At 45.7% G+C, this 12076-nt stretch overlaps 2 protein-coding genes across 6 annotated transcripts in view; one reads left to right on the top strand and one right to left on the bottom strand.

Annotated features, from left to right (window-relative positions):
• Positions 1 to 1923, bottom strand: part of ZMYND12 (zinc finger MYND-type containing 12) — a 38632-nt gene extending 36709 nt beyond the window's left edge. The window contains exon 1 of the mRNA XM_061601592.1: positions 1849 to 1923. The gene's annotated coding sequence lies outside the window, so the exon portion shown is untranslated. The remainder of the gene's footprint in view (positions 1 to 1848) is intronic.
• A 230-nt stretch (positions 1924 to 2153) lies between these two features.
• Positions 2154 to 12076, top strand: part of CCDC30 (coiled-coil domain containing 30) — a 72590-nt gene continuing 62667 nt past the window's right edge. For 3 of the 5 annotated variants that reach the window (XR_009759525.1, XM_061601565.1, XM_061601570.1), the window contains exons 1-2: positions 2155 to 2474; positions 7373 to 7555. Coding sequence is in view for 4 of the 5 variants with exons in the window: in XM_061601565.1 (XP_061457549.1) it covers positions 2457 to 2474; positions 7373 to 7555 (201 nt within the window). In the remaining variant the exon portion in view is untranslated. Of the gene's footprint in view, positions 2475 to 7372; positions 7556 to 12076 lie in introns of all 5 variants that reach the window. The other 2 variants (XM_061601568.1, XM_061601567.1) reach the window with 2 other exon arrangements.

Here is a 12076-nt window from a genome sequence, read left to right on the forward strand (position 1 = left end):
ACTTCCAGGTTAGTATATGAATGTAGTATTCTTCCACTTTCTACTATGTAATTCCATGTCCCTGAGTCCTGTTGTTACTCATGTACAGTATTGATAGCATAGCTCCCCCCCAATGGCTGATGTTGCAAAGTGTGTTTGGACTAGCCATGTGCGGTGTTTAAAAAGTTCTGACCTGGTGCCCTTCAGGTGCCTGGGGCTACAACTCCTATCAGCAACTGGCTGATGGAAGTTGAAGCCAAAAGCATCTGAGGGTGAAGGCTGTAATGAGATGCAATTGTTCACATTCAGCTCCAAGTAAATTACTAAAAAAAAATCAAAAACCATTTTTTGTGGTGATGAACATGAAGCCTCCAATGTTTTTCAGTAAAAGGGTACTGGAGGGCACAGTTTTTCATACATCTCCAAAACAACAAAGAGTCGTCTAACACTTTTTATTATGGCAAATAAGTTTTTGGCAAGCAAATGTATTATGGCATAACCTTTTGTGGATTAGTCCACTTGTATCAGATGCATGAAGCATAGATAATCAGGTTGGCAAGTGCGTACAAACACCCATGCATGCACATGAATAGGCAGTCAGAGCTTAAATGTATGCAACACAAACACAATGAGAGTTCACAATATCGTTGATCGGTAACAGAGTGCATGGTTTTGCCAGATCCAGGCTCAGCCCCCAGCTTCTCTAGTTTTTAGGTAGCTGGGAGAAGAATGGGTTGCCAAATTCAAACTGATGGAGATTCTTAAATTAGGGCCATTAATGGACTAATGTTGGATATAATGTAGGACTAATGTTGGTTATAAACCTCGGGGTTGTATCCAGCTAGATTCTATTCAAAAGTAGACCCAATGAAATTGATAGACATAACTTAATCATCTAGTCCTATTCCAAGTGCCAGTGGAAAAGTTGCCTCCAAATATAGTTAATGTTCTTACATTTGACATTCTAATTTTTGAATATTGGAAAACGCTGCAGTAATGTCACAAAACTAGCTTGGGTTGCGATACTTGGAGTTGTACCTAACTAGCTCCTACTCAGACTAGATCCATGGACGTTAATGGGCCTAAGTTTGTCACCCATTAATTTCAATGGGTCTGCTCTGAACAGGACTAGCATTGGATACAACCCTTGGGTCCTGAGGCTTCAAACATTTTTCTGCCACCCCCATACTTGATTGCCCACAAGGGAGATGCATATGGGGGGGGGGAGCAGCACATAGCTCTAGGCAAGTAGGTTTGATAGTTGGGTCCTATGTATATTTATATAGAAGTGTGTTCTAAAGCAGAGCTAGAAATGTCTGTACAGTAGGGCCCCACTCATACAGCGGATTATGTTCCGGACCCCCGCTGTAAAGCGAAAACCGCTGTAAAGTGGAACCCATTGAATAGAATGGTGCGCAATGCCCGAAAACCGCTGTAAAAGTGGAAGAAGCGCAGTATGAGTGGGGCTTTAGTCTAATTGAGACCACTGTATAAGCGAAGCGCTGTAAAGCGGGGCCCTACTGTATCATGTAATGTGGGCTGTGGCTGCAATCCTATACATACATACTGTATGTGGGAATACCCCCATTCAAGTCAGTAGGTCATTCTCCTAAAATATATAGGACTATTTGTAGTCCCATATGCTGCAGCTCTGTGCTGTCTTCCATGGGAGTAAATCCTAGCAACTCTTTGGGACTTACTTTTGAGTAAATATGCTTAACTGGTTGTATGTTTCTGTGGGAGAAAATGTGATGCACAATTCCTAGTACAAGGCATTATCTAGGATAGCACTGCAGGGCTGCAATCATTCTGCGTTGCTTGCCTAGGGGTATAGTCATCCAGGGTCTTGGGGGATGTTAGGTCCCTTACCTTTTGGAGAGCAGGGTCCCTCCCAGTCAGGTCTCTGTGTCTCCAGTGTCCAACAAGCCAATCAGTGTGAAAGCTGGCTGAAGCTGGTGGGTGTTAACCACTACAGAGAATCTTCTAGTACTGTATGCTTCCTTGCCCTTTGCTACTGAGTGGAGCCAATCAGAGTGAAAGGAGCTGAGTCAGCCACTGAGAAGACTCTTCGCAGTAGCGAACACACTCCCTTTTCGTGCTGATTGTTTCCTGGAGTCCTCTGCTATTGTGGGAGAAGACATGTGCGGGCGGGACTGAGGAGCGTGGAGATGATGACAGAAAGCACACGAGTGAGGGGACAGGGCACGACTATCATAAAGGGACCCTGCAGTTCTGAATTTGGCACAGCAGTGCTGTGCTCGCTAGGAGCTTGAACGCAGCTCTTCCAAATAAAACGCGATTTACGGGCGGACGCTGCTTGAGGGGGAGGAGGGGGCGTTGCCAAGGCTGCTTTCCGAGGGCCGGGGTCCGCCTCCCTTCTACGCCAAGGCCTAGCTGGACTTAAACGGTAGGCCTCGTTACCATGGTTACCGAGGCCTAGCTTCGGGCTTGAGTTATCCTGGCGCTGCGGAGCCCGCATGGAGGGAGACCAGCCGGTGAGTATTCGGGTACGGAGGTGGCTGTCCCTGGAAAGGCAAAGGACTCATTCGCCGGCCCCGGAGAAACAAAACACGCGGTGGAAGGAGAGCCCTATGGGGTTAAGCCGAAAGGCACCAGTCAGAGATTCCTTTGGGAAGCGGCGGCGCTCCTCTGCATTTTCTTTGCCTCCCGCAGCAACTGGGAGTGAGAGGTAAACTGTGTCTGCCCATGGAGGTTCTGCTGAGCTGTCGTGCGGCCAGGAGCAGCAAACCCACACGTAGTACTGGCAGTGAATTTATCTAACGCAATACAGTGTGGTGTAGTGGTTAGAGCAGTGGTTCTCAAACTATTTTGGTTCGCGGCGCGCTGTAAAACATATAAAAATTTTCTGGCGCACTTTGTGTACAAAATTAAAAATATGTTAATATATTTTAAACTATGAATAAAAATAAACTATAGAAAACTATTACCCTATACAAATGGGTTTCTTCTCATTTTTAAAATATACTTTCATAATATTTGAGGCACACCTAGCCACCTCTTAGGGCGCACCGGTGTACCTGGGCGCACTGTTTGAGAATCACTGGCTTAGAGTGCTGGACTACAACCTGGGAGGCCAGGGTTCGAATCCCCACACAGCCACGAAGCTCACTGGGTGACCAGTCACTGCCTCTCAGAGGGAGGCAATGGTAAGCCCCCTCTGAATACCGCTTACCATGAAAACCCTACTCGTAGGGTTGCCCATAAGTTGGAAGCAACTTGAAGGCAGGCCATGTCATTTTTCATACACACACAAAGTGTCGGGGGCACTGCTTGGCAGTGGTTCCGCTCCTACTTCGCGGATCGTCACCAGAAGGTAGTGCTTGGGGAACATCACTCGACACCATGGACTCTCCATTGTGGAGTCCCCCAGGGATCGGTCTTGTCCCCCATGCTTTTCAACATCTACATGCAGCCGCTGGGTGCGGTCATCAGGAGTTTTGGAGTGCGTTGCCATCAGTACGCTGATGACACGCAGCTCTATTTCTCCTTTTCATCTTCCTCAGGTGAGTCTGTTGATGTGCTGAACCGTTGCCTGACCGCGATAATGGACTGGATGAGAGCTAATAAACTGAGACTCAATCCAGACAAGACCGAGACATTGTTGGTGAACGCCTTCCCTGCTCAGATGGTGGATGCTTACCCTGTTCTGGATGGGGTTACACTCCCCCTGAAAGAACAGGTACGTAGTTTGGGGGTTCTTCTTGACTCTTCCTTGTCTCTCGAGGCCCAAGTGGCCTCGGTGGCACGGAATGCGTTTTACCATCTTCGTCTGGTAGCCCAACTACGCCCCTATCTGGACAGGGACGACCTCGCCTCCGTTGTCCACGCTCTGGTAACTTCAAGATTGGATTACTGTAATGCGCTCTACGTAGGGCTGCCCTTGAAGACAGTTCGGAAGCTTCAGCTGGTGCAGAACGCAGCTGCCAGATTATTGACGAGGACCAGTCGGTTTTCGCATATAACACCTGTCCTGGCGCGTCTGCACTGGCTTCCTATTTGCTTCCAGGCGAGATTCAAGGTGCTGGTTTTGACCTATAAAGCCTTACACGGCGTGGGACCTCAATACCTTGTGGAACGCCTCTCTCGCTATGAACCTACCCGCTCACTTCGTTCAGAATCTAAGGCCCTCCTCCGGGTACCAGCCCATCGGGAAGCCCGGAGGGTGGTTACGAGATCTAGGGCCTTTTCTGTGGTGGCCCCTGAGTTGTGGAACAGCCTCCCCGAAGAGGTACGCCTGGCGCCTACACTTCCATCTTTTCGGTGCCAGGTAAAGACCTTTTTATGCTCCCAGGCATTTTAATCTTCTTAATCTTTTTTAATCTTTTAATCTGTATTTTTAATTTTTGTAGTATTTATTTTGTTTTTGCTGTGCTTTTTGTTGTTTATTTGTATATGTTTTTGTATTTTTATTATGATATATTGTATTTTATCTTGTTTGTTCACTGCCCTGAGAGCTATTTTGCTAAGGGCGGTATATAAATTGAAATAATAAATAAATAAATAAATAAATAATACATGCTTTAATGTTAATTAATATTAATATGTGTGTGTGTTCTTATTTTCCTCCAAGGAGCTCAAAGAGTGTTTGGCTACAGGATCCCGATTTTATCCTCACCACAGTTCTATGGGGCAGGTTAGGCTGAGAGACAGTGACTGGTCCAAGGTCATAAAAAAACTACTGGGTCAGACCAAAAAAGTTTGCTTGATACTGAGAGAGAGAGACTATGCCTGCCCATGGAAGTTCCCCTGAGCTGTTGTGGCTAATAGCAGCAGACAGAGCCACTGTCCAGCTTGACTTTAACTAGCACTATATTGTCTTTAAAAATGCCTGCTTGGCCAGACCAAGAAATCCATCTGAGCTGTCATGGCTAATAGTAGATAAACTTGATGCCCACTGTGAATTTATTTATTGTTTCATTTAGATCATACCTTGCCTCCAGGGACTTCAGGGTGGCGTACATGGCTCTCACTTATAATCACAACAACCCTGTGAGGTAGGTTAGGCTGAGTGCTGGTGACTGGTCACACAGTGAGCTTCATGACTGAGTGGGGATTTGAACCCTGGTCTCCCAGGCCCCAGTCTGACACTACCCACTATATTACACTGGCTCTCAGGTTATCTAATTTTATGTAATAATTTAAAAAATCCCTGCTGGGTTATACCAAAAAGTATGTCTGGTCCAGCACCCTGTTTCCTACAGTGGCCATTTAGGTTCCTATAGGGAGTTTCTAAGTCTTCCCTGTTTGTCCCCTGCTCTTGTATATGGAGGTTCCACAGACCTGTGCTGGCAAATAGCAGTGGACAGACCTGCCTAACATTACTTTATCTGTATCAGGTGTGGGGAACCAACCTCCCTCTCCCTCCTGATACACAAATCATTAAACTTATATGCCACTTTCTGCATTAGTATAAAAGGTGGCTTGCTATGCTATATTAAAAAAACGTACAATGGGTTGTATCGAACTATGTTTTGCTCAGAGTAGACCTGTTGAATTGATGAGCCTAAGTTAGTCATGGCCACTGATTTCAGTGGGTCTAGTCTGAGTAGGACTAGCATTGGATACAGCCCAGTTAGAATATACCATTAAAATGAAAGCAGTACTGAACACCCCTCTCCTGTCATTATCATCATATATCCTGATCATCATAGCTTCCCTTTCTGAAATTCAGATGTGAGTGTGGATCCTTTGGTAGCCAAAACAGCACCACCCAGTCACAAGAGGGAGGTTGTCAGCTGGCTTGGAGGAGCCTCAAGGTTTGCAGAATCACTCCAAGCTGCAAGATTTTGTTGTAGAGCCCCTATACCTGTCGAACTGTATTGATCACGATATGGAGACCAATCACCTGCTAATTGCTACAGATAATGCTGCTGTTAAAGATTCTGTGGTTGAAAAGTTGGCAATTCTAGTTATTAGAATGCTGATTTAGAAGATAGGGTGATTTTAGCTTAGATGACTTTTAAAAGGAAATTAAAACAAATTAATAGGAGGGGGAGGAAACATAGGAATTTGCTTTAAACTGAGTCAGACCACCGGGCCACCTAGCTCAATATTGCCTACAGGAACCATGAGAGCTGGCAGAATGCCACTGAATAGAGTTGCTAGAACTGCATGTTTAGAAACAGTATATTTGAGAAAACTATTTGCTAAGGTGAGCTGTTGCCTTATTGTGAAGACATCTAGTTGGCCGCTGAGAAGCAGGAATGTTTGGACGATGTGGACTTTTGGTCTGACCCAGACAGCTCATGTTTTTATGCTGATAGTTTGCAATAGCCTGTTATGGGCTGTCTTCTTGGGTTGCAATCCAATACACACTTACCTGGGAGTAAGTCCCATTGAACACAATGGAGCTTGCTTCTAAGGAGACATGTATTGGATTGCAGCCTAGGATGTTAATGTGTTGTCAACTTGAATGGCTTTAAAAGCAAGTTTTAGACACATTAATGGAGGATAAGGCTGTCGGTGATTACTAGCCACGATAGCCATGCTCTCCTTCCACAGGTAAAGGCAGTATGCTTCTGAATACCATCTGCTGGGAATCACTTGTGAATTCCCAGAGAATGCTGTTGTGCTCAGGCGCTGCTTGTGGACTTACCTTGGGCATCTAGTTGTTACTGTGAGATCAGAATGCTGTACTAAATGGGCCATTGGCTTGATGCAGCAGGGCTCTCCCAATGTTCTTTTGCTGGTTCTCTGCAATGCCCTGTTTGGTGCTGTCTTCTGAAGCATGATGTGTTAACAAACTTGTTGGCAGCAGTTGTGAGGAACTGACTATAGCAATTTCCTTCTTTAATGGTCAGAAAACTTGCATGGTGGAACAAAGGCTAAACAGATCTGGCACAATGCAGCGTTCCCTTGGGGAAATCACTAAGATGCCTGTTTAGAAAGGATTATATGAATTTACAGAACATAGATATTACCCACTGCTTGACATCTAAGTTGGCTGAATGGAACTTCTGTACACAGATTTATTTCTTTATTTTTATGAAAATTGTTAGTCGCTTTTCTACAAAAATATGTGCTCTCAAAGCGACTTAGAGTTAATAAAAATGAAAAGGGGTGTGTGTGTGTGTGTGTGTACATATACAGTTTAAAAACAGTATATAAAGTGGTGGAGCAACCCTTCTTAGGAAGGCGATACAACAGAAGCCCTCCAAAGCCTTCTAAAGTTAAGAACCAAACGCCTGGGAGAAGAGAAATGCAGTATGTGTGTTGGGTTTACTGGGGGCAAACAACAGTAAATGACTATGCCAAGGACTTCTGGTTGACTACTGTTGCAAACAGGGTGCTAGTCTGGAATGGGTCTTGTTTTGATTTTAGGTAAAATGTGGATTAATTGTTTAGGGAACTCCCTCTTTTTTCCCTTCTATAGGAGCAAGCACATATAGGAGGCATAAGTCAGCAGCTCAAGGAAGAAGGGGTTGACACTACCGCACCTATAAATGATCAGCTTTGTTATGTCTGGAGCTTGTTCCTGCGTGGTCAAGAGGAGTTGCGTTCTGCCACTGGGGAGTTAGAGAAATTCAGGCAACAGCAAGTAGAAGAGATGAGAGAGGTAGGAGTATGAAGAATAGCAGTCACAGGCTGACCCTAGAGTATCATTATTATTAATTAAATTTATATCCCGCCCTTCCTCCCAGTAGGAGCTCAGGGCGACAAACAAAAACACTATAAAAACATCATAAACAAACATTAAAATATATCAAAACAAAACATCTTTAAAAACATTAAAACAAAACATCTTTAAAAATATCTTTTTTTGAAACAACTTTAATAACATCTTAAAAAGCAATTCCAGCACAGATGCAGACTGGGATAAGTTCTCTACTTAAAAGGCTTGTTGAAAGAGAAAGGTCTTCAGTGGGCGCCAAAAAGATAACAAGAGACGGTGCCTGTCTAATATTTAAGGGGAAAGAATTCCAAAGGATAGGTGCCACTACACTAAAGGCCTGCTTCCTATGTTGTGTGGAATGGACCTCCTGATAAGATGGTATTTGCAGGAGGCCCTCACCTGATGAGCGCAGTGATCGATTGGGTATATATAGGGTTGCCAGGTTCATGGCCTGAGACTGATCCTGTATCTTTAGGAGAAGAGAAAGCCAGCCAAGTGCAGGTGTTCTTGCAACCCTGTAATGGGAAAAACCACAAGGTGGAATTCTCCCTTCCCCCTGCACAACTTTTAAAGATACAGAAGACGTCTTGGTTGCCAGGCCCTTTAAAAGTTGTGCAGGGGGAAAGGAGAATTCCACCTTGTGGCTTTTCCCATTACAGAGCTGCAAGAACACCTGCACTTGGCTGACTTTCTTTTCTCCTAAAGATACAGGATCAGGATCAGGCCATGAACCTGGCAACCCTAAAGGGGTAAGACAATCTTTCAGGTATCTTGGTCCCAAGCTGCGTAGGACTTTGTACACCAAAACTAGTACCTTGAACTTGGCCCAGCAGCTAATGGGCAACCATACAGTCCCATAAACTTATAAAAACCTTTTCCAAGGTAGATGGTTTCAGGATTATAGCTCTTGTGATGGTTCCAAGCTAGGTGCAGAGAATTAGTTCAAGATAGAGGCCTCCACTGAACAAGTTGACCAGGGCAACTGTATCTTAGATGCAAGTACTGAACATAAGTGGTGTGCCATTTTTACAAATGTGGTGGATGTCACACTACAGTTATTGGGCATGTTGTGCTTAGTTTACAGTTCTTGTTTTGAAATGGTTGCCCGCAAGTCTGCTCACATAACATTTGGGGTCCAGAACGGGCCTGTCCTCTGGGATTTAATGTTAACAGTGTGCAGTATATGGCTTGGGCATGCATTGCATTCCATTTTTGGTATCATGCAGGAGCTGAGTATTTAGCTCAGCCTCCTCCAGCTGGGAAAGATGAGAGTTGTAATTCAAAACATCTGGACGATGCCCTGTTGGCAATGGCTGATTTAGCTGCCATGCGAACAAGTTACAGAATTCTTTGGTTTGTCTCTGTCCAAGTGTGAACCTTCTCATAGGGCTGGAACATGTTTGAACTATGCATTTTATATCCTCCAGGCATATTGTGATGGCTACTGGGAAATCATTGGATTTATCTTGAGAGGGCTGGCATTGACTAGTCCAGCCATTGTGTGCAAACAAGCCCCAGTTCAGCCTGCTGCTTATCCCTCTCACCCTGTAGGGCCTCCCGAGGATGTATTGCCTTTTTTGTTCCTTTTTTAAAAAGAAATCCTGCTTACCTTGGAGTGGGAGAGCCAATTTTTCAGTGACTTTCAGTGTTTCCTGGTTTTGTGTTGGAATTTGCATCCGGTTATCATAGCTGTTTGGTATGTTGACAGTAGAAAACAGTGGAAAACGCTCACATAGCAAAGCTCATGAGGAACCTTCCGTTGTAAGCCCTCTTGAAAGAACAGGACTTGCACAGGAGTGCATCCGGTGTTTTTCTCTGGCAAGTTCCACTTGTTTCAGTGTGGCTGGTGATGGGAATAGTTCTGGATGGGTTGGTTCCCCATGGCCTTCAAAGTGAAGAGTAGAAATAATAGAAACAACAGGGGTAGGGTCTTTGTTGTATCTGACGCAAATGATTGATTTCCTTTCTCAGCTGTCGTCACATTGACAAGGTGAAAGTTAGGTCTTTGCCACAGGGTGATTTGAGTATCCAAAGGTTCTTCCACATGGAGAAGAATGTGCCTGATGACGTTTATAAAGACTTCTTCTCCCCCATCCCCCTGTAAAAGAAACCTGCGTAAAACATCTCATCCTGCTTTGAACAGAGGATGTTGGAAGAATTTGTCTGCGTACGTTTCATTTGCCGTTTGGCTTTTGTGCGTGCCTGCAATTGAAAGGGAAAGGACCAAAATAGATTTCTCCGATTGGTGGCCTTGCTAGACTTAAAGGATACAAGAATGGTCCTGCTGGTCTATTTTGTCTAGTATTCTGTTTCCCACAATGGGCAGTCAGGTATCTCTTTCGTTGCCCTGCTCCAGGAGACGGAGGGCCATTTCCCACGCTTCCGTTACAGCCTGGAACGTGGAATGATTTTCAGGGGTAGCTACATGGTCATTTGCTTTTGAACTGCCCTCACTGCTTCTCCCTCCCCTGTCTGCCATGGGATGCTGGTTGTGCGCAGAAGGCCCATTTCCCAGCACTGGCAGGGAGGGCTGGGCAAGAACCCTGTCTGAAGTCCTTCTGAAAATGGACTGCCTTCAAATCGATCCCGACTTATGAACAGGGTTTTCATGGTAAGCGGTATTTGGAGGAGGTTTACCATTGCCTTTCTCTGAGGCTGAGAGGCAGTGACTGGCCCAAGGTCACCCAGGGAGCTTCATGGCTGCGTGGGGATTTGAACCCTGGTCTCCCAGGTCATAGTCCAGCACCTTAACCGCTACACCACACTGGCTCTCACTCCTTCTGAAAAGCTGCTGTAATTCACTGCAGACAGTACTGAGCGAGGTGGCCACGGGTCTGACGCAGTGCAAGGCAGCTTCCATGTCTGAGAGGGGCTTCAGGCTTCCCTTTTTTGAGACCGCAGACTTTTGTTGATCCAGGCTTTCAATCGGTGATTTTCACAGTGTGTTTTAGGGAACTTTGGTTTTTCTTCCATGGTTGTTAGGGCTGCCTAGGTGAAGAAGATCAGATATGATGGGCAAGCTTGCCTGAAAGATGATGATGTTCTCCGCTGTCGGAGGCAGTACGGCTCTGAATGCCAGTTGCTGGGAATCGCAAGTGGGGAGAGTGCTGTTGTGCTCTGGTACTCTGTGCAGTCTTCCCAAGGGCATCTGATTGACCACTGTGAAGGCAGGGTGCCGCACTAGATGGGCCTTTGGCCTGATCCAGCAGCCAGGCTCTTATTTCTTAAAGATGGCTGGTGCACTAGCACTGACCTTCCTCTGAAATGCACAGTCACAGTGGCGTTCTGGGCATCTCCTAGGGCACACACTTAACCCAGTAGGGTTGATGACGAGGTGGAAGAGGTCTGGTGGCCATGTCATGTGAAATGAGACTAAAAACACCTACCTGAATCCTCTGCAATGTGCTGGGGTTCCCCATGCTTGATGTGCAAAGGGTCCCAGGCCCACCAGTTAACGTGGAAAGGCTTCCCTGCTGTTGGTGAGTTAGTGTGGCTTTAGCTATGGATGGCAGAAATCCATTCTGACCTAACACTGGTTATGGAGAATTCTTAAACATGTGAAAATCCGCAGGAGAATTAACCTCACCTCTGACCAGATTTGATCACCACAGTTCCCCCCCCCCCAGGCTGGGCATTCATAGGGATGGGGTCAGCAGCCTAATTCTCTCCCATTTCAGTCTGTCTGGGTTCTCAGCCATAGGTCTGTTCCATCCCGTTTTGTGCAGATGTTTTGAAAGAATGCAAAAAAAAAAGAGAGTCTGCATTTAAACTGCACGCATGTAATATGCACTTAACATAAAATACACACTTCCCAGTGGTAAAAGGTAAAGGTGTCCCTGCACTTGTAGTGCGAGTCGTTTCCGACTCTTAGGGTGACGTCTTGCGATGTTTACTAGGCAGACTGTATATATGGGGTGGGATTGCCAGTTCCGTCCCTGGCCTTTCTTTACCCCCCAGCATTTACCAACCACGGATGGATGGAAGGCTGAGTGGACCTTGACCCCTTTTACCGGAGATTCGACCTCCTCCTTCCGTTAGAATTGAACTGCGGCCGTGAGCAGAGCTTTCGGCTGCGTTACCGCCGCTTACCACTCTGCGCCACGGGGGATCATTGGGATCATATGTAAAATACACACTCTGAAAGCCTCTTTTATGTATAATACATTTTTTTGTTTGCACTTTTCTTTTCATAAGCAATCTGGAGCACTGTGTAAGCCAACTGGAAGTTGCCTTGTGATCCTCAAGCAAGTTTGGGAGTGTTGGAGCCAGCTGGTCTGCTGAAAAAAGCAGACTGAACAAATTCCTTTTCCATGCCTGCTCCTGTGCCATAGCAACAGTTAAGCAAAGCGATGGCTCCACCTGCTGACAGTTGAAGAAATAGTGAACTTTCAGCCCAATACAGTCATTCCCTCCCTCTAGGATGCACATCTTAACATGGTGAGGGGGTTTGAGAGTGTCGAAGAA

This window comes from Rhineura floridana, chromosome 18, assembly GCF_030035675.1.
Source record: "Rhineura floridana isolate rRhiFlo1 chromosome 18, rRhiFlo1.hap2, whole genome shotgun sequence".
NCBI lineage: Eukaryota > Metazoa > Chordata > Lepidosauria > Squamata > Rhineuridae > Rhineura > Rhineura floridana.